Raw genomic sequence first — 25875 nt, 5'->3', positions numbered from 1 at the left:
GTCTAGTTCACCTTTGCTCCCCAGTGCCCAGCAAGGGACCCAGTGCATAGTAGGTACATAATCTGTATCTGCTGTCTATAAATGGACAAAGGGAAGGGCTCCCTCTCTAGCACCAAGCACACAGCCCAGCACCTAGTAGGGCCTCACCCCCATATCTGCTGAATGGGTGGGTGTGGGTGTTGGGAGGGGCTTAGAGACCCCATTCAAGCTGTCCTCTCACCACGAAGATGGCCGGGGCACAGGGTAGACAGAGCCAAGTCAGGATCTGCCCACGGGCATCCCCTTTCGTGGCTGCTACTCTTCCCAGAGGATCGCCTTGGGAGGAGACCAGGAGAGACTAGGATAGTGGAGCTAGAAGGGGGGTTGGAGAGCCTTCAGTTCAGCCGCCTCATCTAAGGGATGGGGAAACTGAGGCCCAGAGAGGAAATGGGATCTGCCCAGAGTTACACAGCTCAGCAGCCCTCAGACTGCGCCCAGTGTGCAGTAAGGAGCCGCTGATTTCTAGCCTCCAGCCAAGTGGGCCGGGCTGTGCTCGCGCAGACAGAGGGGGCCCCACCAGCTCACTAGAACTTAGCTGCAAGGGTGCCTCGGGAGTCCGGAGCACGACAAGGGGTACTCTAGGGGCTGGCAGACCTGGGTTCAAGCACCATGTGTCAGTGATTGCTTTTGTTCTCTCTACCGGCTGGGTGACCTTGGACGACTCTCCGAGCTTCCCTGAGCCTCTATTTTCTGCTCTGGGTAATGGAAGTGAACAAACGGTGACCCCGAGGCGGGCCCCGCTCCCGCCCACACATCTGAGTATGGGGACATCCGCTTCTGGCCGAAAGTCTGATACACCGAAAATTATCACCGAGGGAGTAGCAGAAGGGATCAAGAAACTCCGAGTGGAAAAGTTTCATGCAATGATAAAGACCATTTTTGCTTCATATTACATTGAAATATCTTTCCCAGAAGCGTCCCAGCCCAGCCCATCACATCCTTCTCTCGGGAGTTCTGTTTGAGTGCCAGGGGCCGTGCACGGCTGAGGAGTAGGGAAGAATCACGCCTGGCCTCTGCCCCACAGTCATGGGCTGCTCTTGTTCCCCAGGACCACCATGCAGGTGTCTGAAGACCAGCTCTGTACCCCCTGAGTCTCTTCTTCTGCCTTAACCAGCTTCTCTGGCTTGCCCCACTCCTTACTTGACATGTAAATTCAAATTTGTTTTATGTGGGATTGTAACTGTGGCTTTTCTGCATCTAAATGCATTTAAAACCAAATCAGCCCGAGTTCCCACTTGTTGCAAGACCACTATCAAACTTTGTGCCAAGCTTGATTCTAGGTACCGTATATGCATTAACCCAGGTAATCCTTATTCACCATCGTAACCCCACTTTACAGATAAGGAACTGAGGCGCAGGCAGGTTAGGAACTTGCCTACAGTTTGTACCACTAGAGAAGGAACAGCGGAGCCTGCTGCCTGGAGCTCGGGCCCTCTGCTGCCCTTGGCCTCTGAGTCCACGTGCTCTCTGGCCCTCCCTGACCTGTGTCCCTAGCCCCACTCAGCACGTGGCCCGTCCACACCTCTGCAGACAGGAGCCAATGTTTCATTCTCCTGAGGCAGAAGCGCGCTGCCAGGAGCGTCACGGGGAAACATATGCCGCCCTGTTAGTTAGATAACAAATTGCTGCCCTGGTTCCCATCACTGATAATTAATTTGTTCTCTAAACACAGAGGTGTGGGCAGGCCATGCCAACAGCAAGCAGCCTGACCCGGGCCCGGGGGAAGCAGGTGGGTGCAGAGCAGCAGGGCCAGGGCAATGCTCCCCATGCCTGGCACAGCCACCAGATGAGGCCTCTGTTCCATGGCCACGTCTGGTCCCTCCAACAGACACAGCCCACTGGGGCCACACGTGTGAGGCTTTGTCACCCTTGCAGCCAGTTCCTAACCTAAAGTCTCAGATGGCTGGCCAGGAGAGCCTCAGTGTTTCCTCTAAGGGTAACGGTGGGTCACACGAGTAACTCACGGGGCCTTCCCTCGGGCCAGGCCCTGATCTGAGCACTTGACAAGCAGTGCCTCATTAATTCCATCAGCCTTATGGTGTAGATGCTGCTACTACCCCCATTTCACCAATGAGGAAGCTCGGAACAAGGGCGGTTCACACTTGCTCAAGGTCTCAGAGCGGGTAGGCTGCAAGGCCAGACTCAGACCCAGGCAGAGGGCCCCTATGCCCCAGCCAGAGAAGCCAGGGGGTCAGCCTCTCATCCCATCACCCTGCCGCTCCCCAGTGCCCCACATTCGCCGCACTCTTGGCCCTGCACCGTTACTGCCCTGCCTGCCTCTGAGACAGCAGTTCCTGTAGCATCAGGGGCTTTGGAAGCAACAAGTTCAGATTCAATGAGGCCCTTCGTGGGCCTCCTGGTGCCTCCAACCTAGGGGATCATGGCCTTCCGGAGAGAGGGTCAGTTTTGTCCTGTGGTGAGGAGGTGGGCAGGGAGAGGTGAGAACAGGCCCAGACCAGGGCACCCAGAAGTCCAGCCCTGTCTGCACCTGTGACTTTGCTCCTTCCACCTGGGGTCCAATAGGAATCAGGATTGGTGTGTCAGCAGGAGGAGGAGGGCCCACAGAGGCCAGTTCCATCTGGGTGGCTGTGGGGTGGGCAGAACAATGTGGGTGAGGGGAGAGTAGGAGCCTCGGCCTCCCTACTCCCAGCCCCACCCCTGCAGCCCCTCCTCAAAACAGCAGCTGTGTCAGCCTCCCGTGGCTGCTGCAACAAATCACCACATACTCCATGGCTTGAAGCAATAGAAATCCATTTTCCTCTGGCCATGGAGGGCACAAAGCTAAAGGCAAGGTGTTGGCAGGACTGGTTCCTCTGGAGGCTCCGGTGGCAAGTCCATTTCCTTGGCTTTTCCAACTTCTTTCTGGAGGTGCCTGCTATCCTTGGCTTGTGGCCCCATCCAGGCCCTGCCCCAGCCTCTGCTCCATCTCCCAGCACCCCCTGCAGCCCTGGCCCTCCTGCTGCCCTCCAAAAGGGCCCTGTGATGACACTGAGCTGAGCCCACTCAGACAACCCAGGAGAACCTTCCCATCACAACATCCTCCACTTGATCCCATTTGCAAAGTCCGTTTTGCCATAGAAGGTGACATTCACGGGTTTCAGGGGTCGGGACTGGGACATCTTTGGGGGCTTCTCTTCAGCTGACAGTAAACGGTAATTTTGATTGAGGCTCTGCCAGGCACTCACCTGTCAAGCCCACCCTTGATCACTGTCCCCTTTACAGGTGAGACACCTGTGGCTCCCTGATGGGGGGGACCTGGCAGAGCTGGACTGAGGATAGGGACTCCCTAGAGCAGGCACTATCTTCTACCCCACCCTGCAAATCCAGTGTCTGCACCCAGGCAAACCCGATGCAGCTACAGTGTCCGCTCAGCAGCACATACTGCTGTTTGTGACGCTCACTCATTCACTCATTCATTCATCCCATTCCTTTAAAGTCAGCTGAGCCTCTGTGCTGTGTGCCAGGCCACCATCAGACCCGATCCTGTACCCACAGTGATATTTCTAGGCTAAACATCCAAACTCCTGGCTCTGAAATCCAGCCTGTGCCCAGGGATTCAAATAACCTGTCTCAGGGCTTGTCTGCTTTCAAGACTGCAGATACCTCCCCGGTGCCGCCTGCAGAGGAAGTTCTGCTGAGCACCCCACATCGGAGCCCCAGCCTTTGGCCTGGACAGAAGGCCCAGTGCCACCTAGAAACCCCTCTGCTGACCCCTTGCTCGTTCTATGTATCATCTCATGGGCCCTCCCACCCCCCGCTTTACAGGCCAGGAAACTCAGGCTCAGCGGAGGCCACAGCCAGTCCCCAGGTTGCTCCATGCAGAAGCAGCTCTGTCTGACCTCACACTGTCTGGCCCAGTCTCCACGTGACACCTTTCCCGACCTCAGGGCCTCAGAGTCTCTCTTGGTTCCGTTACTGCCCCTGTTGCCTTGCCCTTCACACTTCCAAACATAGACGTGGCCTGCGGGGCTGACCCTGGAGGTACCATCACATCCCACGTGCCTCTGGACCCCCCCAGCTGGTGACCAGATGGACAGGAGTGGAGTGTTCCCCGCATGGAGTGGAGAAGGGCAGCTGCTGGAAGGCCACCAGGACCGGATCGGCTGGATGGACAGGAGTGGAGTGTTCCCCGCATGGAGTGGAGAAGGGCAGCTGCTGGAAGGCCACCAGGACCGGATCGGCTGGATGGACAGGAACTCAAAGCTGGGCCAGGAGGTGGGGGGACGTGGCCTCCTCCATTGCCAGCTGGAATCTGGGGTCAGTGTGGGCCCTCACCTGGGTCAGCGCCAGCCCCCAGCCACTCATCTTTGTCTCAAATTTGAATCACAGCAACCCCAGGAAGAAGGGGTGATGGCCGGGCTGGAAGGCAGAGTGTCTGCCCCTGCTCCCATAGGGTTTGGGTTTTCCAGCAGGTACAGGCCTCACCACTGCCAAGCCTGGACAACACCCTCCACCCTCAGCTTTGGGATCAGTGAAGCTGGATTCAAATCCAGGCCCCCTGCCCCACCAGGTGTGAGACTGAGCAAATCTCACCTCTCTCATCCAACGTCCTGCCCTGGAAAGGGGGATAATGATGCCTCCCTCTTTGGGCCGTTGTGGAATGGAAAGAGATCGGGTGTGTGAATCCCCAGGGCTGGGGCCAGGAAGAAGCAGGGGCTGGCTCAGGTCAACCCACCCCTCTTCCCTACATGCCGAGACATGGCCTTCCAGCAGGCGCCTCTCCTGTCCCCAGGACCAGGTCTCCGTCGCCTCCCCTCTGCAGCCCTCCCCACCTCTGAATTCCAAGTCTGTCCAACTGGAAGCTCCTATAGCAGAAATCAAGAAGAGAAACAAAACAAAACAAAACAAAAACAGCAAAGCAACCTGCTTTAGGAAGACAGAGGACATCCCATGAACAAACGTGGCTGAGACCACCGAGATGGCCCAATCAAGGCTGCACGCATCTCAGCATCCCCGTTCCATGGACTGCTGCTGCCACGTCTGTGGTCTCAGCAGAAGCTGCCAAGCTCCAGTGCGCCCAGCTCCTCTGAGCCCCTGTGAACCTGCCACCAGCGCAACCATCGAAACACTCCAGCACCCTTAGACTCATCACCATCCCGCACGACCCCCTTTCTGGATGTTCTGTTGATTCACAGACATTCTCACAGACTCCAAGCTGCTCAAATCTCTCCTTCAAAGTCACCATTAGAGCTGAGCACAGGGGCCTGTGTGCCCACCTCATGCCAAGCACCATGCAGGGGCTCTGATCCTAGAGCTCATGATTCCCTGTGTGAGATGTGGGTGACATCCCATTTGAGGAAACTGAGGCACAGAGATGGGAGCTGGGATGCAAACAGTGGTCTGAGTCCCTTTCTGTTACCGTGAACTGCTTTGCTGAATGGAGTCAGGTTGGCAGGACAGCTTTGCCCTGGTGCCTCTGCCAACCTCGATCTGGGCTCAGGGGGTGGGCCAGGACACAAATACACGTTTGCAGGAGGGGTCTTCTCACGGAACTCACAGTGGGTAGCCTCGGAAAGACCCCTCTCTCCTATTCTACAGCCATCCAGAGAGCAAAGTCAGGAAGATCCCCTAGACCCAGGAAACAGCAAGGACAGCTCAGATGGAAATCATAGCTTAATCAAAACTGGATCAACAACTAATTTCCGAAGAACCGGCCTGCTCAGCACTGCCTTCCGAGGGCTCACAACCCAAGAGAGCTGCTGCTCTCTCTCCTCCCAGGCCCACAGCTCCTCCCTGCTGTGCCCTGATGGATACGTGCCCCCACCCCAATCAGGGGGAAGACAAATGTGCCCCAGGTATGCAGGCAGCGACTTCCTCCAAAGCCTGGCCTCTGGTTTAAAGCACAGAATGGTGTCAGGTAGCATCGGGAAGGGTGGCAGCGAGAGCTGGGAGGGAAACATCTCACGCTCTGGCCTGGTCCAAAGTAGGAGACAGCAGGCAGGGCAGCAGCTTCCTTGCTCTGCAGAGTGAGCGGCGCAAGGCGAGAGCCAGAGTGGCAGCCGCCCCCGGCCAGCACCTACCTTCCTCTTGTTGGTCGGGCAGATGTAGAAATTGTCGATGACGGTGGTGACGCCAGGCTGGAGGGTGAGCTTGGTGTAGGACGTCCCGAAATCTGACGACCTGGGGGAAAAGGGGGACAGCCATCAGCCATGTGCCCTCCAGGTGCGGTCTTCATCAGCTCACACGGTGTCCAGCCCCTGCCCTGTGCCCATGCGGGCAGAGCGCCCCAGACACCCTGAGTGCAGTCCTGGGCACTCTGCCTGGGGGCAGTGCATCCCGACAAGGCAGGAGAGGAGACTGGGCTCTCTCAGGAACACTGAGGAATCACGCAGGTGTGGAGCTTAGGTCCAGAGCTAGGATCCAAAGTCAGGTCCTTCTGACTCCAAATCCCAGCCAGTCATTCCTCCCCGATGCCTCCTATGTGCATGCCTCCTATGTCCCCTAGGTGGGCAGCTCTAGGTTACCATGTGCATCTCACAGGTGACCAGAGGAGCCTCCAAAGGGATAGTTCCCTGCCTGAAATCACTTAGTTAATAGGTGGCTGACTCAGGATTTGACACTGGCCTGTCTGATTTCAGGCCAATGGCTGTGCCGAGGCATTTCTGTGGCCTGCCTGCTTTGCCTCGTTCCCTCTCTAGACTCTGAGCTCCTCCAGGGAGCCCCATCCTCCACCCTGGCCACCACCTGCAGCACAAGATGGTAGGGGACCGCGGGCAGGTACCAGAGTTCGGGCAGCTGCTGGAAATCAGACCCCAAGCACTGTGCCCACCCTGGAGTGGCATCTGCTGGGCTCATGCTGGGAGACAGGACTGTCTACTCAGTACCTCCCTGGGCAAGGCCTTCCTGGCCAAGTGAGAGTCTGAGAGTACACTGAGCTTTAAAGCGCCTTGGCTCCCCAGCAAGGAGAGGGAGATAAGCCACAAAGGCAACTTCATATCTGTTGTTTGGAAGGCGTACATGCATCAGGACGTGGAATTAATTCTCCATTGAAGATTAAGTCCTAGAGACCCTGAAACCAACACCTCTTATCATCACCCATTAAAATACACTGGGATTGCAGAATATGCCCCAACTGTACTGGGGAGGACCAGAGAGGTGCTCGGGGAAGCATTTCCCATCTCACCCCTGCTCTACCGATAGAGTCCAGACACAGACCCAAGGTGGGGAGAGGCACAGGGGTGGAACACACGGCCGTGGGGCTCCTGTCGTGGGCAGCATGCCTTGCGGGGCCTGCCCATGTCTGATCACTGCTGAGATATGCTGAGCTCGGGGGACTGGGGGCAACTCCCCAGCTTGGGCGAGGGGGCCTTGGGCTGGAACCAGGCTTCAGTGTTCCTGCCTCAGACCCCAGCACCTGGCTCCGAGCCCGGCCTGCGCTGACATGTGTGGCCTGACTGCGAGGCCAGTGCTTCTCAGACTCACTCAGTTTGTCCCCTGGGGGCCGAGGGGACAGGCCTGGAGCTGCTTTAGCATAAAGGCCCCACCCCACTGGGAGCTATTTCACACCCTTCTAGAACACATCCTTGGTGGCTTCCACATGGAGACGTTTCCTCCCTACATCTTCGAGTGAACCTGAGGCTCCAGAAAAATGGACTGTTTATCATCTCTGGGCATGCTGGCCACGTGGCCACAGGTCCCCAGAATGTATGTCCCTCACAGGCCTCAGGGTCACAAGACTCCTCCTAGGCCAGGACAAAGAGCAGACCCCCAACCCCCCCGCCCTCTAATTCCCAGGGGCCAGCCCCTCCCCAGGATGGCAGGGGGGCCTCAGGACCTGTCTGGCCTCTGTCTGCCCCTGGCCTCCCCAGGGAGGACCAGGCTAGAGCGAACAAAGAAGCCCAGTGGAGGTGTAATTAGGACGCACTTACTCTCAGAGAATTGATTTTCTTTGAGAAGGACGCAGAGAGAGGCCCATTAGCAGAGGATCGATCTGATCCAGAGACCCAGAAAATTCTAAGGCCCTTGCAGAAACAAATGGTTGTGTTTACAAGCCTGACACATGGGAAGCCTCCCCTTCCTTCCCTACCCTGCTGAGCCATCTCCAAGACATGCCTATCGATCCTGCCTCCCAAATACCTCTCAATCCTCTCTTCCCTTCACTCCCGGCTCTGCTCGCCTTAGCCCAGCATCCAGCCGGCCTCAGTCCTGCTCCCCACCCTCAGCCAGAGGAGCCTGCTCACACCTGCAAACTCCAGAGCTCCTGCCAGGTGTGGCCTGCAGCAAGGAGCCCTTGAGCAAAGCCCCAGCCCTCTAGGAACATCTGTTCTAGGAGGGGAGATGGAAGGAGGCAGATGGACGATAAGGACAGAAGCAAAAATATGACAGCATCAAATGCGACGAGGGTGGGAAGAACAATGGACAGTGTGGGGGCGCTGGTGGAGGGTGAGGGAAGGGTGGTGGGGCCGTTGGGTTGCAGACAGAGTGGTAGAAAGGCCCCTTGGACAAGGTGATGTTTGTGCAGAGTCCGGAAGGAAGGAGAGAGGTTGTGCCTGGCTGGGGAAAGGCATTTGGACGGGCTTGAGTAGTGTTCCCCAAATTCCTGTGCACCCAGAACCCATGAGTGCGGACTAATCTGGAAACAGGGTCTCTGCAGATGCAATTAGTTAAGATGAGGTCATGCTGGGTGAGGGTGGGCCCTGAGTCCTGTATGGCTGGTGTTATAAGAATTTGGAAATGGGGACACAGACACACAGACACAGAGAAGGCCGTACACAGACGGAGGCAGAGAGTGGGATGATGTGGCTGCCGGCCAAGGGTACCAAGGACCCAGGCAGCCACTGGATGCTGGGAGAGAGGCAGGGAGCAGAGGCTCCCTCAAAGCCTCTGAAAAAAACACTCTCAGACTTCTGACCTGCAGGACCCTGAGAGAGAGATCACCACGGTAGCACGTTGTGATGGCAGCTGTGTTCCAGGTACAAGGGCCCTGAGGACAGGGAAGGCAGGTCCATTTAAAGCACAGTCCTGGCCGGGTGCGGTGCCTCATGCCTGTAATCCCAGCACTTCGGGAGGTCGAGGCCTGAGATCAGGAGTTCGAGACCAGACTGGCCAACATGGTGAAACTTCATCTCTACTAAAAATACAAAAATTGGCCGGGCGAGGTGGCAGGCGCCTGTAATCCCAGGTACTCAGGAGGCTGAGGCACAAGAATCTCTTGAATCCAGGAGATGGAGGTTGCAGTGAGCTGAGATCGCACCACTGCACTACAGCCTAGGTGACAGAGCAAGACGCCGTCCAAAAACAAAACAAAACAAAAAACAAAAAAAAGTAGCAGCTGCCAGTGTCTAGGAAGCCCCTCACCCTGCAGCCAATGCAAACCCAATTCCTCAGATGTCCATGACTCCCAAGTCCAACTCCTGCAGACACTAGGAACATTGATTCACCCACTCACCCATTCATTCCCTCTATTTGTTTAACTTTTTATGCTTTAAGGCCCATACTACGGGCCCAGGAATTTAAATTCACCCCCTCATTCAAATTCTTTCATATGATGTGTGCATATTGAGTACCTGCTGTGTGTCCCATCACTACACTGAGGCTGGAATCCACCTGCTCTCATGGGGGTGACAGGCTGGCTGGTGTTGCGGGGAGAGAGAGGAGAGAGAGAGAGACAGAGAGAACACAAGCAGACAGACACTGCAGCCAGGAGCAGTGATGTCAACAGGCATGTCCAGAGAGTCCTGGGAGACACTAAGGGGGACATCAAACTGAGGGGGTCCGGGTGCCATCCTCAGCCCCCAAGGCTGCCCCCACTGCCAGGTCTAATCCATCACTGACCAGCTGACATATCCTCCTAAAGCTTTCACATTCCATCCCTACATCTCCCTGCTCACCTTAGTCTGGGTCTCCTTCCTCTCCCATCTGTGCGCGAGGAGCACCTGGCATGAGGGCCCCAGGCTCAGTGGAGGGGGCACAAACACTGGCAGGCTGACTTCACTTGGGGGGGCCTGTGAGATTCCCATGGCTGCTGTAACAAAGGCCCATAGACTCAGGGGCTTAAAACCAGCCACATTCATTATCTACAGTTCTGGAGGGCAGGAGTCTGCAGGGGGCTAATCAAGGTGTAGGCACCTCCTGAAAGCTCCAGAGGAGAACCCATGCCCTGCCTCTCCCGCCTGGTAGCCACCTCCTGCAGTCCTCGCCCCGAGGCCCCTCGCTCCACTGCAGAGTCTGTCGCTCCACTCTGCTTCCCGTCACACCCGTCATAGCGCCGACTACCACAGTCTCATGTCCCTCTGGCTCCCTCCTTGTGATTACAAAAGCTCCACGAGGATAATCCAGGATAATCCCAAGATCCTTCATTTAATCCATCTGCAAAGTCCCCTTTGCCATGTAAGGTAGCATAGTCCCAGTTTCCGGGGATTAGGACGTGGACGTCTGTGGGAGGCATTGCTCTGCCAACCACAAGTGGGCATTTGAGCCGGTTCCGAGGTATGCGTAGGAGCTGGTTCGGGAGCAGTGTCCCCACGTGAGCTGTGAGAGACAACAGGGCGGCCGGAGGTGGGTGGGGCGGGCGGTCCCCAGGGCCACAGAGAGGGCTGGACTGGCATTGTCGGGCAGCACCACTGACCCGCAGGGCCGCCTAGCACTAGAAATAGGGTGAATTCATTCGAATGGAGATACCCTGGGACTATGAAATATACACTGATTTCGGAGACTTAGCACTAAAAAGAATGTAAAATATTTCATTATCATGTTTATATTGATTACATGTTGACATAACCTTTTGGATCTATTGAGCTAATTAAAAGCTGTGATTAAAATTAATTTCACCTGTTCTTTATTTTAACCCATAGGCTTTATTTCTTAAAGCAGTTTTAGGTTCACAGCAAATGGAGTAGAAACGAGAGCGTTCCCGTACACCTTCTGCCCCCACCGTCAGCGCCCCCAGCTGAGAGACTCGCTCTGACAATTGGTGAGGGAGGCCGCCCTGACGCGACGTTACCACCAGAGTGCAGGGTTCAGGTCAGGGCTGGCTCTGGGGCTCCTGAACTCTATGGGTCTGGGCACCTGTAGAATGACAGGGCGCCCCCCACTGTGGTATCATACGGGGCAGCATCACTGCCCCAAGAATCCTCTGTTCTCCGCCAATTCATCCCCCCCTCCGCCCGCCTCCTGGCAACCACCGATCCTTTTATCATCGTCACAGTTATGCCTTTTCCACAAGGTGACCTGCTTGGAATCCTAGAGTTCACAGCCTTTTCATTTGGTTCCTTAGTGACATGTATTTAAGGTCCTTCCATGCTTTTCCATGTCCACCTGTTTCTCTTCACTTTTTAATGTGGCCACTAGAACATTTAGAAAGACCCCCATGGCTCCAATTCTATTCCTAAGGGACACGCCGGTCTGGACAACGTGCCAAGGCAGTGGGCGTCTTCTGAAGGTGTGGGGCTCTGCAGTGGGTGGGCAGGTGACCCCTGGAAAACGGGGTCCCAGCAGATGAGCAAGTGACCGTGTGGAATCTGCCTGAATGGCGCCTGGGTCGTGGCACCTGCGTAGCAGGGCTCATCCTTACTGCTGTTTGGGAAGAGTGCTGCAGCTGCAGGTGGGGACAGGTGACTGAGGAGGGGACAGGTGACTGAGGAGGGGACAGCTGACTGCAGGGGACAGGTGTGAGGAGGGGACAGGTGATTACAGGAGGGGACAGGTGACTGCAGGGGCAGGTGTGAGGAGGGGACAGGTGACTGCAGGGGACAGGTGTGAGGAGGGGACAGGTGACTGCAGGAGGGGACAGGTGACTGCAGGAGGGGACAGGTGACTGCAGGAGGGCACAGGTGACTGAGGAGGGGACAGGTGACTGCAGGGGACAGGTGTGAGGGGACAGGTGACTGAAGGAGGGGACAGGTGACTGCAGGAGGGCACAGGTGACTGCAGGAGGGGACAGGTGACTGCAAGAAGGGGCAAGTGACTGAGGTGGGGACAGGTGACTGAGGTGGGGACAGATGACTGAGGAAGTGGAGGAGTGAGAGGAAGGATAGGAAGTAGGCCCAGGAAGTGGAGTTGGCATGACTTGGGGCCGCCCGAGATGTCAGGCTGAAGGAGGGGACACCAGGTGACATGGAAGATGGGGTGACACTGCTCAGGTGCCATGCTGCTTGGGGGAAGGTGGAGGGCTGGGCTGGGAGTCAGGACTGCCCCCGGGTGAAGCACGGTTGGGGGTCTGGGCTCATGTACATCCACTGCTGCTCCCTGGGCAGCCCGCTATGGATTTTAGCATTAGTTGTCTTCTTTGAGGCATCAGAGGATTGGAATCAGGCATCTCCGAGGTCCCCATCAACAAAAAAGGCTGTGACCACACACCCTTAACCTGCAGGCACCCCGCAAGTGTCCCTGTTGTCCGGCCTCCCAGAACCCCTTTCGAGAGACCTGAAAGGGGTCCGTTCTTCCCGGAAGCCTCCTGCCTGGACTGCATTTTCCTGGCGGGCACCTCAAGAGTCTCTCTCTCACTGCATTACTTCCTCTGAGCATCTGCTTCTCAGATAAGTAAGTGTAGCCATGATGATATCTAATGATGAAGACTTATCGCAAGGAACAAAGCTGGAGAATGCCCAGCGGGCTTGCCCGGCCTTTGCCTCTCCCCACGCTGTGTCAGAGAAAAGGAGGACCCGAGTTAAGCTCCCGCTCTCTGGAACCTGCCAGGTTTCTGGTGCAGACCAGGGGTGCTTGGGGGACAGGATCCTCAATGAAGGATGCCCTCGTCTCTCTATGGGGAGCATGTTTCTCTCTGCAGTGCACTCACCAAGCTTGGACTCTCGGAAGAGTTCAGACTCTTGGATCGTGGTTAGAAAAGCTGAAACTGGCTGGCGAGCAGTGGCAGCGGGGTGGGGAGGAGGACCGCCCGACTCCAGCAGACAGCTCAGGGTGCTGGGAAGGCCAGGCTGGTGGGAAGAGAGATGCGGTTAGGAGGCGCTGCCGCACCCCATTTCCTTTCCTGGGGAAAGAATAAGGGTGGCAGCGCTGCTTGTCTGGCCATTATTCTAAACTCTAAACATCATTCCTTCAAAGAACATGAAAAAAAAACCAAAACCTACAGTAGCCTGTTGACCTCTTCCTGTGTGTTTTCACTGCTGTGCAAGCAACAAGACTCAACCAGACAAGGCAATTCTAGAGGTGCACTGGGGAGGGCAGGGCCAGGGCGTGAGTTGAGGTGATGGATTAGGGTCCCAGGCTGCTGTGCAAATACCCACAACCCGCGTGGCTTGTCCCCTCACAGTTCTGGAGGTCAGAAGTCCAAAGTCAAGGTTGCTGGCAGGGCCCCGAGCTCCCTCTGGAGGCTCCAGGGGAGGATCCTTCTGCCTCTTCCAGCTGCTGAGGGCTCCAGGGGTCCCTCGGATTGAGGCTGCATTGCTCCACTCTCTGCCTCGATTTCACATTCAATATAGGGCCCACCCTAAAGCCAGGCTGATTTCACCTCTATCCTCAGCTAATGACATTTGCAAAGGCCCTGGATCCAATAGGGTCACCCCTGAGGTTCCTGGTGGACACAGATTTTGGGGGTGACTCTATTCACCCCTCTATAGGCAGTTGCACTGACTGAGCGTCTATTCTACATGAGGAAGACTCTGAATTAGCACCTCACCTGCCTACTTCATTAAATCTCCCTGCATCCCCTTGGGGAGCTCCTGGTTTTCAATGAACCCAAATGTCCAACGATGATAGACTGGATCAAGAAAATGTGGCACATATGCACCATGGAATACTATGCAGCCATAAAAAAGGATGAGTTCATGTCCTTTGTAGGGACATGGATGAAGCTGGAAACCATCACTCTCAGCAAACTATCGCAAGGATAAAAAACCAAACACCGCATGTTCTCACTCATAGGTGGGAATTGAACAGTGAGAACACATGGACACAGGAAGGGGAACATCACACACCGGGGCCTGTTGGGGGTGGGGGGACAGGGGAGGGATAGTATTTGGAGATATACCTAATGTTAAATGACAAGTTACTGGGTGCAGCACACCAACACGGCACATGTATACATATGTAACTAACCTGCACGTTGTGCACATGTACCCTAAAACTTAAAGTATAATAATAAAAAAAAAGGAATGGAGACAGGCAGCAACGTCACCCCCAGGAAGAGTTTGAGGCCAGCAGGAAGCCCTAGGGGCCCAAGGAGGGAGGGGGCCTCTTGCTGGGACCACTGGAGGGCATGGTAGGATTTAAGTGTACGGCTTCGAGGAACACGGTGGAGCAGTGAGGGGCCTGTGTGACCCCCAGTGATGGGCTGAGTGTCTGCCGGGCACCGGGCTCAGTGCTGGGTGCTGGACGCAGCTAGGGGCCCATAGTCCAACCACATAACAGTGGCCTGTGGGCAGGGACACTGAGGGCTGGTCAGCAGGGTCAGCGTGTTGGAGGCTGTGGCCCACTCAGTTGCTGCCCTGGCTCATGGTGGACTGAGCAGAGGGAGGGAAGGGGTGCGGCCACCACCCCACATCAGACAGCTGGGCCTGTCTCTTAGCAGATCACCAGAGCACAGGACCCTCAGATCAACTCCAAACCCAATACTACCCCGTCCTGAAGCCCACACAGATCTCCCGGCCAGAGTGGGAATGCAAGCCTCCACTGACCAGGCACACAGCTGGCACTCAATAAATGCTTGCTGGATTCCTTTGGAGGTGCTCTGGGTGCCAGACCTGAAGGCTGTGTGACCTCAGGTGAACAGGTTTCCCTCCCTGGGCCACAGTTTCCCACTGAACATGTGGGAACTGGATTTCAGTATTTGAGTCTAAGCACTAGCACTGACACCTGTGGATCGAATTCCTGTACATCTTCCTTAGCGGACCTAGTGGCTCCTGAGCCTGCCCTTCTGGGGAGGAATTCTCCCTAGAATCTCTGGACAGTGTCAAAATCCCTGGGAGAACTCAGCCTGTCTGGAAGGAAGAAAGGGAGGAGGCAGAGGGAGGAGGGAAATGGGAAGAGGAAGGGAGGAAGGAGGGAGGAGGGAGGGAAAAAGAGGGAAGGGGGAGGAAGGAGAAGAAAGGAAGGAAGGAGGGAAAAAGGGAGAAGGGGAAGGATGGGGGAAGAGGGAGGGGGGAAGAGGGAGGAGGGAAGAGGGGAGAAAGGGAGGGAAAGAGGAGGAGGAGGAGGGAAAGGGGAGGAGGGAGGGAGGAGGGAGAAAGGGAGAGAAAAGGGAGGAGGGAGGGAGGATAAAGGAGGGAAGGAAGAGGAAGAAGAGGGAGAAGAAAGAAAGGAAGGAGGGAAAAAGGGAGTAGGGGAAGGATGGGGGAAAAGGGAGGAAGAAGAGGGAAGAAAGGGAGGAGGGAAGAAGGAGGGAGAAAAGGAGGGAGGAGGAGGGAGGGAAAAGGGGAAGGGGAAGAGGCGGGAGAGGAGGAGGACGCCTCCCCTCTCTGTGCCTGGTGCTGTCCCCCAGGTGACCTCCCCAGCATTCAATAGCTGCACCATCACCAAGTTCTTTAACTGCACCCAGCAACTCAGGAGCTGATCATTCCAATCTACATTTATTCCAATTAAAAATAAAAAAACAGAGTCTAAAAGCGGGCAAATAGAAACATGGAAGGCAAGCACAGTTGGAAAATTGCTGTCTGCAAATCGGCTGCTTAATTGCTGAGTGTTTGTACATATTCACTTTTTAAAAATGATTTAATGAAGCCATTTTCCTCCCCTATAATTACTCCATTGGCGGGGACATTTGTGCAGTGCCCACCCCTCCTCCTCAGGGTGAGGAGCCCCTGCTCACCCCACTTCCACTTGCGAACATGGAAGTCACATGCGCAGGTGTCAAAGGCAGCACTCGCCTGCAAGCTCTGGCCTTGGGCAAGGTTTACATCTTTCTGAGACTTAGATTTTTTTATCTGAACAAAGGGTTAATGAATCGGACCTCCAGTGCCTGTCCTGAGGATTCCAGAGGTGTGTGTAGAACACGCACGAAGTAGGAACGGAGTGGTGGGCAGATGGCACTGCCTGTGTCACTGTGCCACTGAAGGGAAGCTGGTGTGCTCCAGCTTGTCCCCTGCTTACGGTGTGGACCACCCCTTGCTTGAAGGTGCAGCCACTGCGTCCCTAACAGCTGCGAGGCTGAGTGCCAGCACCTGCACTGCATTTGGCAGCTGCAAGTCCCCTTGAGTGGACCCCAGAACCCCTCTCGAGGGTATGTGTATTCACACCTGCACTTTCTATATGGGGAAACTGAGGCCCAGTAGGAAAGGGACTTGCCCAAAGGGAACCCCAGACTGGAACCTCATCTCAGCAGAGGTGACAGGTGCTGCAGATGTGTTTTCCCAGGGGAACTCATTCTGAACTTTGGTCGCGTTCCAGTTCAGGCTAAGTCTGTGCTGTGAGATGAGAAGACACACAGCCCGCTGTGGCTCCCAGGACCCGATGGCTCCACAGAACCCGCAAAGAGGTACCCAGACTTTCTAACAAACCCTCCCAGGATCAGAGAGGAAGAGGGAACTAAGGTGACACAGGGCAATTGTGGGACAGTGAAGTTGTTCAAGAAAATTCCAGAAGGCACTCTAGATTCTGAGTGTGAAAGGGGGCATCGGGCACCAGTGAGGTGGGTGAACAGAGGGGAAGGAAATGCAGCCCAGTGCTGGAGGAGGTGCCCAGTGTTGGGGGCGAGGAGACCCTGCCAGGCAAGTCACCCAAATACGCGGCAGCGAAGGCAGCAGGATCTGAACCCGTGACCCACAGAGATACAGGGAGAGAGCAGGATGCCCTTCGGCATGAAAGCTGTGTGGGGAGGAATTAGTGAGATCGGTGCCCACCACGCCCTGGACACCAGCAGAGGACAGAGTGAAGGGAACCTCACCGAGACCTCACAATCGCATCAGAACAGGAGGACACGTTCCCATTTCGCTGACCAGGAAACTGAGTCCCAAGGAACATTAAGTAACTCACCCAAGATTATAGAAACATCAGGAAACTCAGCGTTGCGCCATGCAGTGGCTCCAGGCTTGTCTTCTCTGAGCTTCCCAGGCTGTCCCCTGATCTGTGCACCGTGCCCCAGAGAGGTTGGTGTGGTGTGGCACCCACCCTGCATGTCCTGGGCACCTCTGACATTCTCCAATGCCAGTAGCTGGACCCTGACTACAGCCCGACCCAGTGCAGGAGCCGTGTCATTTCACCTGTGAGTTACCCGTGGGCTTAGGGCATCTCCTTAACTCCACCTCACCCCCTGACTCATCCCTAGCAGTGTGCCCTGTGGGCAGAGAGGGCGGGCGGCAACAGAGGCAACTGATTTTCTGTGTCTGAACCCACAGGGGCAGCATCCCTATGGCCACCCCTGGTGCCTGTGCCCACCTCTCTGCATCCACGCCCTGAGCCGTGTCTCCCGACCAGCCCTTCCACACGTGGGTTCAGCTGCCTGCCATGGCTTGCTGGTATTCTGAGCCCACTAGTGCTGGGGGCTGTGACACTCACTAGCAGATCATTCCAGAATGAAGCTGGGCCGGGCCTAATCCCAGAGGACCCCTCCTCCAGTCAGTGCCCCTGCTTGCAGCTTTTACCAACACCTTAGGGGTGGAAATGGGGGCACAACCTCGGACATGACCCACGGAAAACTTTACTCTTCGCCAGCTGCGTGTCGACTGCATGAGAATCGGCCCTTTTCAGTGAATCCCTCGCTATCTATAAACTCCTGCGGTAACTGAACCCCTCCAGTGCCAGAGTTCCTTTCCAGACCCCTCCTGAGCATCGACGCGGTGCCAGGCTGCGTCCAGACCAGGCGTGCCCACGGCTGGGCAGGGAACTTCTGGAGCCAGTGGTGCGGTGCAACTGTACGAGCGGCTCAAACCGGGAAGTGAGTCCACATTGGTCAGCCAGCAGCGCCACCCCACAGCCCCCGAGGGCCCTCATCGCCAGAGGTCTCCTCCTCCAGGCTGCCCCGTGCACCTCCTCAGGGGCCAGCACTGAAGGGCGTAAGCCTGGCCCTGGCAGAGCAGGAGCCCCGGGGCCTAACTCCAGGCTGCCCCAGCTCCTTTACAAGTGACTGATGCTCCCTGCCCTGGCGGCTGAACAGGGGAGCCCAGGACCCTGTGGGGCTGAGAGCAGGCACAGAGACCACTGAAATGCAGCTGCTGCTCTAGCGTGGCAGGAGTCCCCATGTGCACCCTCTGGGAGGTCCAGTCAAGGAGCCACAGGAGCTGAGGGGAAGGAGGGGCAGAATGGGTCAGACCAAGAGGTGTGGGTGCTGCGGGGAACTTCCCTGAGATCAGCCAGTGCTGGCTAAGGAAGCAGGTTGTTCCATGCCAGCAGCAATGAAGGGATGAGGGCAGAAGTTCTAGAAAGGTGATGAGCAGCCAAGTTTTACAGGCACAGGGAGCAGTGCTGGAAGGTGAAAATGGCAGGCACAGCTTCACCGTGGCCGCCACGTGCTGGGTCTCTTCCAGACACTGGCTGGGTTGCTTCTTTAATCCCCATTCCGGCTCTTCCTGTGCAGACAGGGAGACTGAGACTCACGACGTGAACTCAGTTGTCTGGGGTCAGAAAGGATGAAACAAGACTCTGTTTGACCCGAGTTCCAAACTATGCATCTGCTATGGGCTTCCAGCTCTGTGGGAGGGAAGTGGCACTGTGGTTCTGGCTGGTTTTATGTCTGGAGGTCTTAAAATGGCACCAGGTAGGATGTTTGCAATGGCTCTTGTCCCAACTGATGGAGTCTTTAGAATTTGTGTATAACCATCCAGGGTGAACGAGGCCGAGCTCCTGGAAGCACCTCGGTCATGCTCCCGGCACGGGCAGAGCTGCCAGTGCTCCCCTCGGCATGCAGGGCCTTGTCAACCTCCAGCAGATATGCCTGCTCTACAGCTGCTCTGCAAGCCCTCCACCGGGCACACTTCCAAGAGCCACGCGGGTGACAGAGCCACCCTCCAGCCCCATTCCAGCCAGCTGGGAGGCCACAGCCCGCAGGCCCGAGGCTGCCAGCCGCAGCAGCAGGTGTGGGGGGAGCAGGTGCCAGTTACCTTGGCAGCTCCCACAGGCAGCAGGTGCAAGGCTGCCGCTGTACTTGGCACTGTGTTGTGCCTCAATGTGAAGCAGCCGTCCGATGATCTGGACACAGCCCGAGACTTCTGGGTTAATTGGGGAAAGTTGCATTTGATGGGGGGCTGGAGGGGGCAGGCTGAGTTTATGGCCAGGTAGAGGTGAGTCTCTGGCCCTCCTGACATGATGGAGGGTACACAGGGGCTGAGAGAAAACCAGCGCTTGCCCATCGCTTTGCATTTGGTCAGGAAGGACACACGAGCACCTCCTGTGAATGGACCGGGGTAGTTACCTCTTTCTCCCGCTGCTGGGCGTGAGTCACACTGGCCCCATGTTGTCCCCAGGAACCAATCTATTTGGGAGGACGGAAACCACTCTAAAACCCAGAGTGTTGCTTCAAACAGGAGACCCAAACAGAATGAGGCAAAGCACAACACAATGGAATTAGCCAGACTCCTCAGACCCCACGAGACACACAGCGAAAAAGCTTCTGCACCCAGCAGCTGCCTTCTGTGGAGAGGACTTCCCAGGAATTCCCAGCAGGAGTGAAGTGGGACGGGCTGAAGGACAGGGCAGAGCTGGAAGGAAGCCCAGAGAGGGTGCGTGTGAGCCGCCAAGTTAGAGACCAGAGACTGGGCTTGGGATCAAGCCCAGTGGGTTAACCTACCCTGTGACCTGGAATCTATCTTAGAAACGTAGCAATCCACATACAATCAAATAAATGCCCTTCCTGATATGCTAATGCATCCTCAATTCTTCTTGGAATCCTTTAAAAATAACAAAACAATTGAGAACAACAACACTAACAAGAAGAAAAGAAGCCGCACCTTAACCATCCACCAGGTCCACTGCCTCCTCTGTTCCTGTCTAGCCCTGGTCCCTGTGTGAGCATATTTACAGTATTTCAGTTACAAGGTACGCACAGAACTGTGTTCTGATTTTATCACAAAATGCTCAGCATGTCCTGCCTGCTGTGTGACATTCCATCCAGCGTGTGTGGCATTCTTGACAGGTCATTCCTTAGGCTGAACTTTTTCAAATCTGTTCTGCAAACAGAGTGCCTACCACGTGCTGGGTGTGCTGGAAATCCACCTTTTTCTCTTGATTGCTGTGACAAGCAATGGTGCCCTTCGTAACAACATTTTCATGATTTTCACTCCTCCCCAGCCTCTGTGTCCTGGGTAATTTCCCACGGTTAAGCTCTAGGAGGGAGGCTCCTCAGTGGGATGCTCTGAGCCTCCGTGCAGCTTTTTAAAAAATGTCTTCTTAGATCCAAGAAACTCTTACAACTCAATATTTTTCAAACGAGAGCCTCCATTTACTCTTAGGGGGTCCTGGAACAAAACGATAACATTTTCGTATGCCAGTTCCCGGATTATAGAATCTGACACTCTAAATTGATTTTTCGAGGCACTGCTGACTGTATTTGGTTTCTGCTGAAGGCAGTCCAAATGATGTACTGAGTGTTTTCAAAGAGAAGGAAAAAATGCCCAAGACACGAGCAGATGAGGTCAGAGCCCTCTGAAAGGGAATTCTGCTTTAAAACGTGCATGATAATATTTACATATAAGATACCAAAATTCATTAGGAAATAAGACACAATTAACACAAACAACTGCCCCTCTCCGGAAAGCTCAGAGGATGCTTCGAGTCGTGCGATTGTGGAAACCCGGCTGAAAGTTTTGAGTGGGAAGATGTTAGGTGGAATCCAAAACAAGGGATAAGTCAATGGCAACACTGACTAGCTAACACTGACAGTGACCCACAGACATCGTCACCATACGTGTCCTCAGTGTGTCTGATTAGAAAACTTCGAAAGACAGCAGTAAATCGGGCAGCTGTAGTAGTAATCATGGCAATGACAAATCCTCTCAGTCACGCCTGTGTCGACTTCCAAGCGCTGGGCGTGCTGGACGTGTTAGCTCGTTGAGTCCCTTCAACACCCCGCCAGGGGGACTAGCACACTCCTACCTACCAGAGGAGGAGGGAGCAGGTGCAGGGGGCTGAGCTTGAACACTGCAGCCTGGCTCCCGAGCTGTGAAGGGGGCCCCCACAACATGCAGCCCCCACTCCTCAGCAGTAGCTGCTGCCTGAAGGGGATGATGGGGGAGGAGACTTCTCACACCTGTACCTGCAAACGTGGCAAAGAGTGACAATTCAACCGCAGCTAGGACCACGCCGAGAAGGGGAGGCTCCCTTCCTGGTTCAGCTGCACGCAGGGGATGAGTGTGGCCCAGTTCCTTCTGGGAATTTCATGCCGTGTTCCCGGAAAGCACCCTCTCCCCACACTCCCAGACTCTGTGCAGCCCTGACGCCTGTCCTGCGTAAAAACGCCAGGGCATTCCACCAAGGAAAAGAAGCACCGCCCCCGCCCCTCCAGGTCCCTGCCCACATGGAACTGTGTTTTGCAAGCGGATAAAATCTGCAGACGCAACAGCCAAACACCCGGCATTCTCTGTTCCTCAGCCCGCTCTAGTTGCCTCTCCTCCCACGTGGTGCAAATCAGCCTCTGAACAACCTGCAGGGTCCCAGCACCTTCAGGATGAAGCCGGAGCCCCTAACAACAGGCCAGATGGGAGGAAAGGGAGGTTCAGAGAGGAGGGGCAGAGCGTTAGGAAGGTGAAAACAAGAGCAAGAGGCCTGCCGTCCCTCCCGATGCCCAGCCGGGCCTTCTCAATCCCTTTCTGCATGCTGTGAATGACCTGTGACACCTGTCTCATCACTGATGGATTTCCTCTTCTTGGAGCTGCCTGTGAGCTCCAGGAGGACCAGGGCTGCACCTGACCAGCTCTCTAGCCACCTCTCAGCCCAATGCCCAGCATGGAGTGCGTACCGGTAAATGCGGGTGGAATGAATGCTTGAATGAATAAATGAATGAACAACACAGGCCCCCCCCAGACACCATCGCGGGTACTGCTAACGCCCACTTGAGGTCCCAGCCACTAAACTTTGCTGCAAGAGCCGACAGTGCCCTTGAGACCTCCGGGCCTCCACTGGACCCCTCCCATGAGGGAGGACACAGGCCCAGAGAAGTGGAGTCACTTGCTCGAGGTCACACGGCAACCAAGCGGCCCCGTGGGTGACCTTAACTGAGGTCTCCTGGCCCTGAGGTCAGTGTTTCTTTGCCAGGGCTACTCTGGGCTGTGTTAGGCAGAGAGCTGCAGGGCAGGTGTGAAAATCATTCCTCACTCTGACCTATGGTCAAGAAGATGAAACAGACTGAGCCCCTCCCACCTTGCATGCAGGAGAAACTGGTCCGTGAATGCTGCTGGAGAGAAAAGCAATCAATAGCAAAGGCTTACGTCTGCAGGGCACGGGTGGGTTCCGAGCGGCAGTATCTGCCCCACAGCCTGGGAAGTCAGCATGATGGATGGTGTCCAGGCCTCCTCCTCAATGTGCAGAGGAAGCTGCTCCTCCTCCTCCACCCGGCTGCCCGCTGAGCCCTCGTGCCAGGCTCTGGGAGGGCCCAGGGCCAAGGCTACAGCTCTGAGAAGGCACCGGCTTGCCCAAGGCCACCCAGAAGAGCTCGCGGACCTGCTCCAGTGCCCTGTCCAGCCCCAGCAGGTGGCCAGTCCTAGGGAAGGCCTCATCCTCCCCGACCCAGTCTCCCACTGAGCGCCTCCATGGTTAATGACATTACTCCAAGACGGCCATGTGTGCCCATGGCCCATGTCAGGCTCCCGTGGAGGAAGTATGGTGACAAGCTGTGTGACCTTGAGCTGGCCACTCTACTCACTGGACCTCAGGCGTCCCTTCTGTACAGTGGAGGGAGCCATGCCTCCCACTCAGAGTTATCCCCAGGGTGAGATGCAGGGAGCCTCCCCACACAGTGACTGGCTGGAATGTGGCAGGTCCCCTTCCTGCCCATCCCTCCCAGAAGCAGAAGGCCTCTGGCAGCGGAGCAGTAAAGGGTTAACTAACGCCACAAGTCTGGGTTGTCCACGCCCTTCACATTCCAAAGGCTGGCTGGCCCCTGACCATTCCTGGGAGGTGACCTCTGAGCCCTTGGAAACATCCTGCCAGTTAAGAGTGGCTTTGCTTACCAGGGCCCCAGGCCATGTGGACAGTCTGTGCCAACAGTCCCATTGATGGTGGGGGCCCTGAGCTGCCTGGCATACAGCCTCACCTCTGGGGGTGCTGAGATCAAGGTCAGCCACATGGGCCTATGTGACTGACCTGAAGTAAAAACCCCAAGGCTCACAGGGGTGTCCCTGGTTGGCAGGTACCTCATGGTGTCATCAGCATCACGGCTTCAAGTTAAGCACTGTCCATTGTACATCCCAGGAAACGTGACCTCCACACAGGGTCCCACCTCAGGGCCTTTGCATGTGCTCCTCTCCTTCCCAGACACCCCATGGGAAGCCCCTCACTGCATGCCAGTGTCTGCCCTATCATGACTCTATGACCAGCCCTGCCATGACTCTACCAGGGATTCTGCTTGGCCTCTATTCATAGCACGTATCGCTACCTGACAACAGGCCTGGATTTTGTTTTGCTATTGTCTGTCTGCCCCTCTACAGTGTCAGGTTCCCAGGGGCAGGAGTGCTGGTGTCTGCTCACCCCACACTCCAGGAAGCAGCAGCAGCCTCTTCCCACCCTGAAGGACCGATTGCTGACAGCTCCCTTTGGGTTTTGTATTAGGTGTGAGCCAGGCCCACCCAAGGGTGCCTGAACCACCTAGTCAACTCTTCCTTCCCTCGATGCTGTACGCAGCAACCCTGGTCACAAGTCAGAGGCCATTAGCTGTGGCCTGGTCTGGACCTGCTGAGTGGCCCCTGCTTCATGCCATGGAGCTGTCGGCTCCAGCTTCCAACATCAGCCACCCCTTGTGGCTTGCGGGTCTGTGCACCGGCCCCACCTGTGTCCTTGGCTCCCAGCCCAAGCAGTCAGTGAAAGTTTGCTGAAATGCATGCACGATGCCCAAACAGGTTCCATAAAGGCAACAAATGACAGTAAAAGTACGGGGAAAGCCACCCACATTCCACCGCCCTGATTCAGTCTCTGCATGACCACGTCACCCGCCTCCAGCCACAGCACCATAATAACTTAATGCGCTCTGCTCTCCAGGCAAGCAAACCAAAGGCAGGGAAATTGGCAGAACGTATTTCTCCAATTCTTAAGAATCCCATTTGAGAGTTAAATAATGACAAGATGCCTTTAAGCACTTGAAAATTATGAGTTAAGCCATTCCCAGGGAAGGCTGTCATTTAGCAAGCAGGCAGAATTGATTGTTCCAGCCACAGATCTGAGGAACTGGGGCAGGTGGGAGGCAGAACGCTGGGTTTGGGGTACTGCAGGGATCCATCTCCCTGGAAGCACGTGGGAGTCCTCAGGGCCAGGGAACCTCATTCTACCAGAAGGACCCGCCCCCTTTCTACTGAGTGGGTCTCTGTTGGCTCCCCAGCACCCAGGCTGTGGGCCGACCTCCATATGGGGGCCAGCAGTCCCGGCTCTGGCCTGGCTGAGGAGCCAAGTGTCCCTGCTGGGCTGCAGGTGAATCCTAAACTCCAAGCCCTGCCAAGCCCTCACTCCTGAATCCAAGGCGAAGCCCCATTTTCCCTCTGGGGAGCTTCTTCCAGCAGCCCCACCTCTGCAGGGTTGGGGGCAGGTGCTTTGCCAGCTGTTGACCAGTGAGCCAGGAGGCTGTGGCTATGGCTCCCGCTCATCCACGGCAATAACCCGGTCTAATGTGTAACTGACATCTGCAGAGCACGGTATTTTCTGCAGCGCTCTCTCATATTGTGGCTACATACGGTCCCATTTTAGAGATTAGAAAACCGAGGCTCAGAGAGGCGAAGGGACTTGCACAGAATCCCACAGCGACTAGTGTGAGGTGGGGGCACCCGGGTCTGTCTGATTCTTCAGGCTGCGACCTTCCCCTTCTGCTCTCAGAGAAGATAGTGGTTATGGTCCTTTGAGCACCTCCTGTGTTCCAGGAACGATGATGTGGGCTTTTCCTACAGCCTCTCCTTTCCCCTGCAGCCTGGAGGGAGGTGTGAAAATATGCCAAGAAAAAGGAAGAAATACGGCTCCAGGGCCACGGAGCGGCAGTGCCTGCGGGGCAGCCTGGGCTTTGGAAGGAAGCTGCCCTCCACAGGGTTTCTGGCCTTACAGAGATGAAGGGGCCCACGTGTCACCTGGTGGGGCTCACACAAGGACAGTGACACCCGAGGGAGTGGAGCCAAGCAGAGGTCCCCGTAGTGAGGAGGCGGCTGACTCCTCCCACTAGGACAGAAGTGAGGAGGAGTCGGGACTGAGCAGGGCAGAGAGGGGTACGGTGGGGAGGGGCAGGCCTTCTCTCCTGTCCTGCCTGTTGAAAGCCAGAGGGAAGTAGGGGTTAAGGATGGAGTCTGGGGGCCTGAGGTTGGGGGAGGGGCCCAATCCGAAGGATCTGTGCTGCAGACCAGTAAGTGGTACCCGTGGCACTAAGGGTTCCTTTCTGGTTGGCCACCCCAGCCCTCTAGGGGCACTTCCTACCTGCCTCCTTCAATGACTGTCCTCCCTCCCTCCCCTCCCCCTCCTCCCTCCCTCCCTTCCTTCCTTCTTCCCTCCTTCCTCCCTCCCTCCCTCTTTCCCACCTTTCTTCCTTCCCTCCCTCCCTCCTTCCGTTCCTTCCTTTTTCTTCCAACCATTGATCAAACTCAAACCCTACCATTACTGGGTAGCTACTAGGTAACTGGCCCTGGGCTGGACTTTGAGATGAGGCCACAGAGATGCCTTGGGCATGGCTGATGGGTTGATGAGTGACTGAGTGAGCCTTTCAGATGCTCTCCCTTAACGACACTGCCTGGAGAACTGCTCACCTCTGATACCTGTTTCTGCCATGATGCCATCTCCTAGATCCCAGGAGCTGTTAACTGGGTTGATTCCAGAATGTGACTCAACTTT

At 55.9% G+C, this 25875-nt stretch overlaps 1 protein-coding gene across 1 annotated transcript in view; it reads right to left on the bottom strand.

The window, feature by feature from the left end:
* SORCS2 (sortilin related VPS10 domain containing receptor 2) overlaps nucleotides 1-25875 on the bottom strand; it is a 524651-nt gene that overhangs the window by 193819 nt on the left and 304957 nt on the right. The window contains exon 3 of the mRNA XM_032135565.1: nucleotides 6060-6159. Coding sequence (XP_031991456.1) covers nucleotides 6060-6159 — 100 coding nt within the window. The remainder of the gene's footprint in view (nucleotides 1-6059; nucleotides 6160-25875) is intronic.

Source organism: Hylobates moloch, unplaced genomic scaffold (genome assembly GCF_009828535.3).
Source record: "Hylobates moloch isolate HMO894 unplaced genomic scaffold, HMol_V3 SCAFFOLD_17, whole genome shotgun sequence".
Classification (NCBI taxonomy): Eukaryota; Metazoa; Chordata; class Mammalia; order Primates; family Hylobatidae; genus Hylobates; species Hylobates moloch.
The sequence above is the reverse complement of the archived record's forward strand: the minus strand, read 5'-3'. Positions and strand labels throughout refer to the sequence as shown.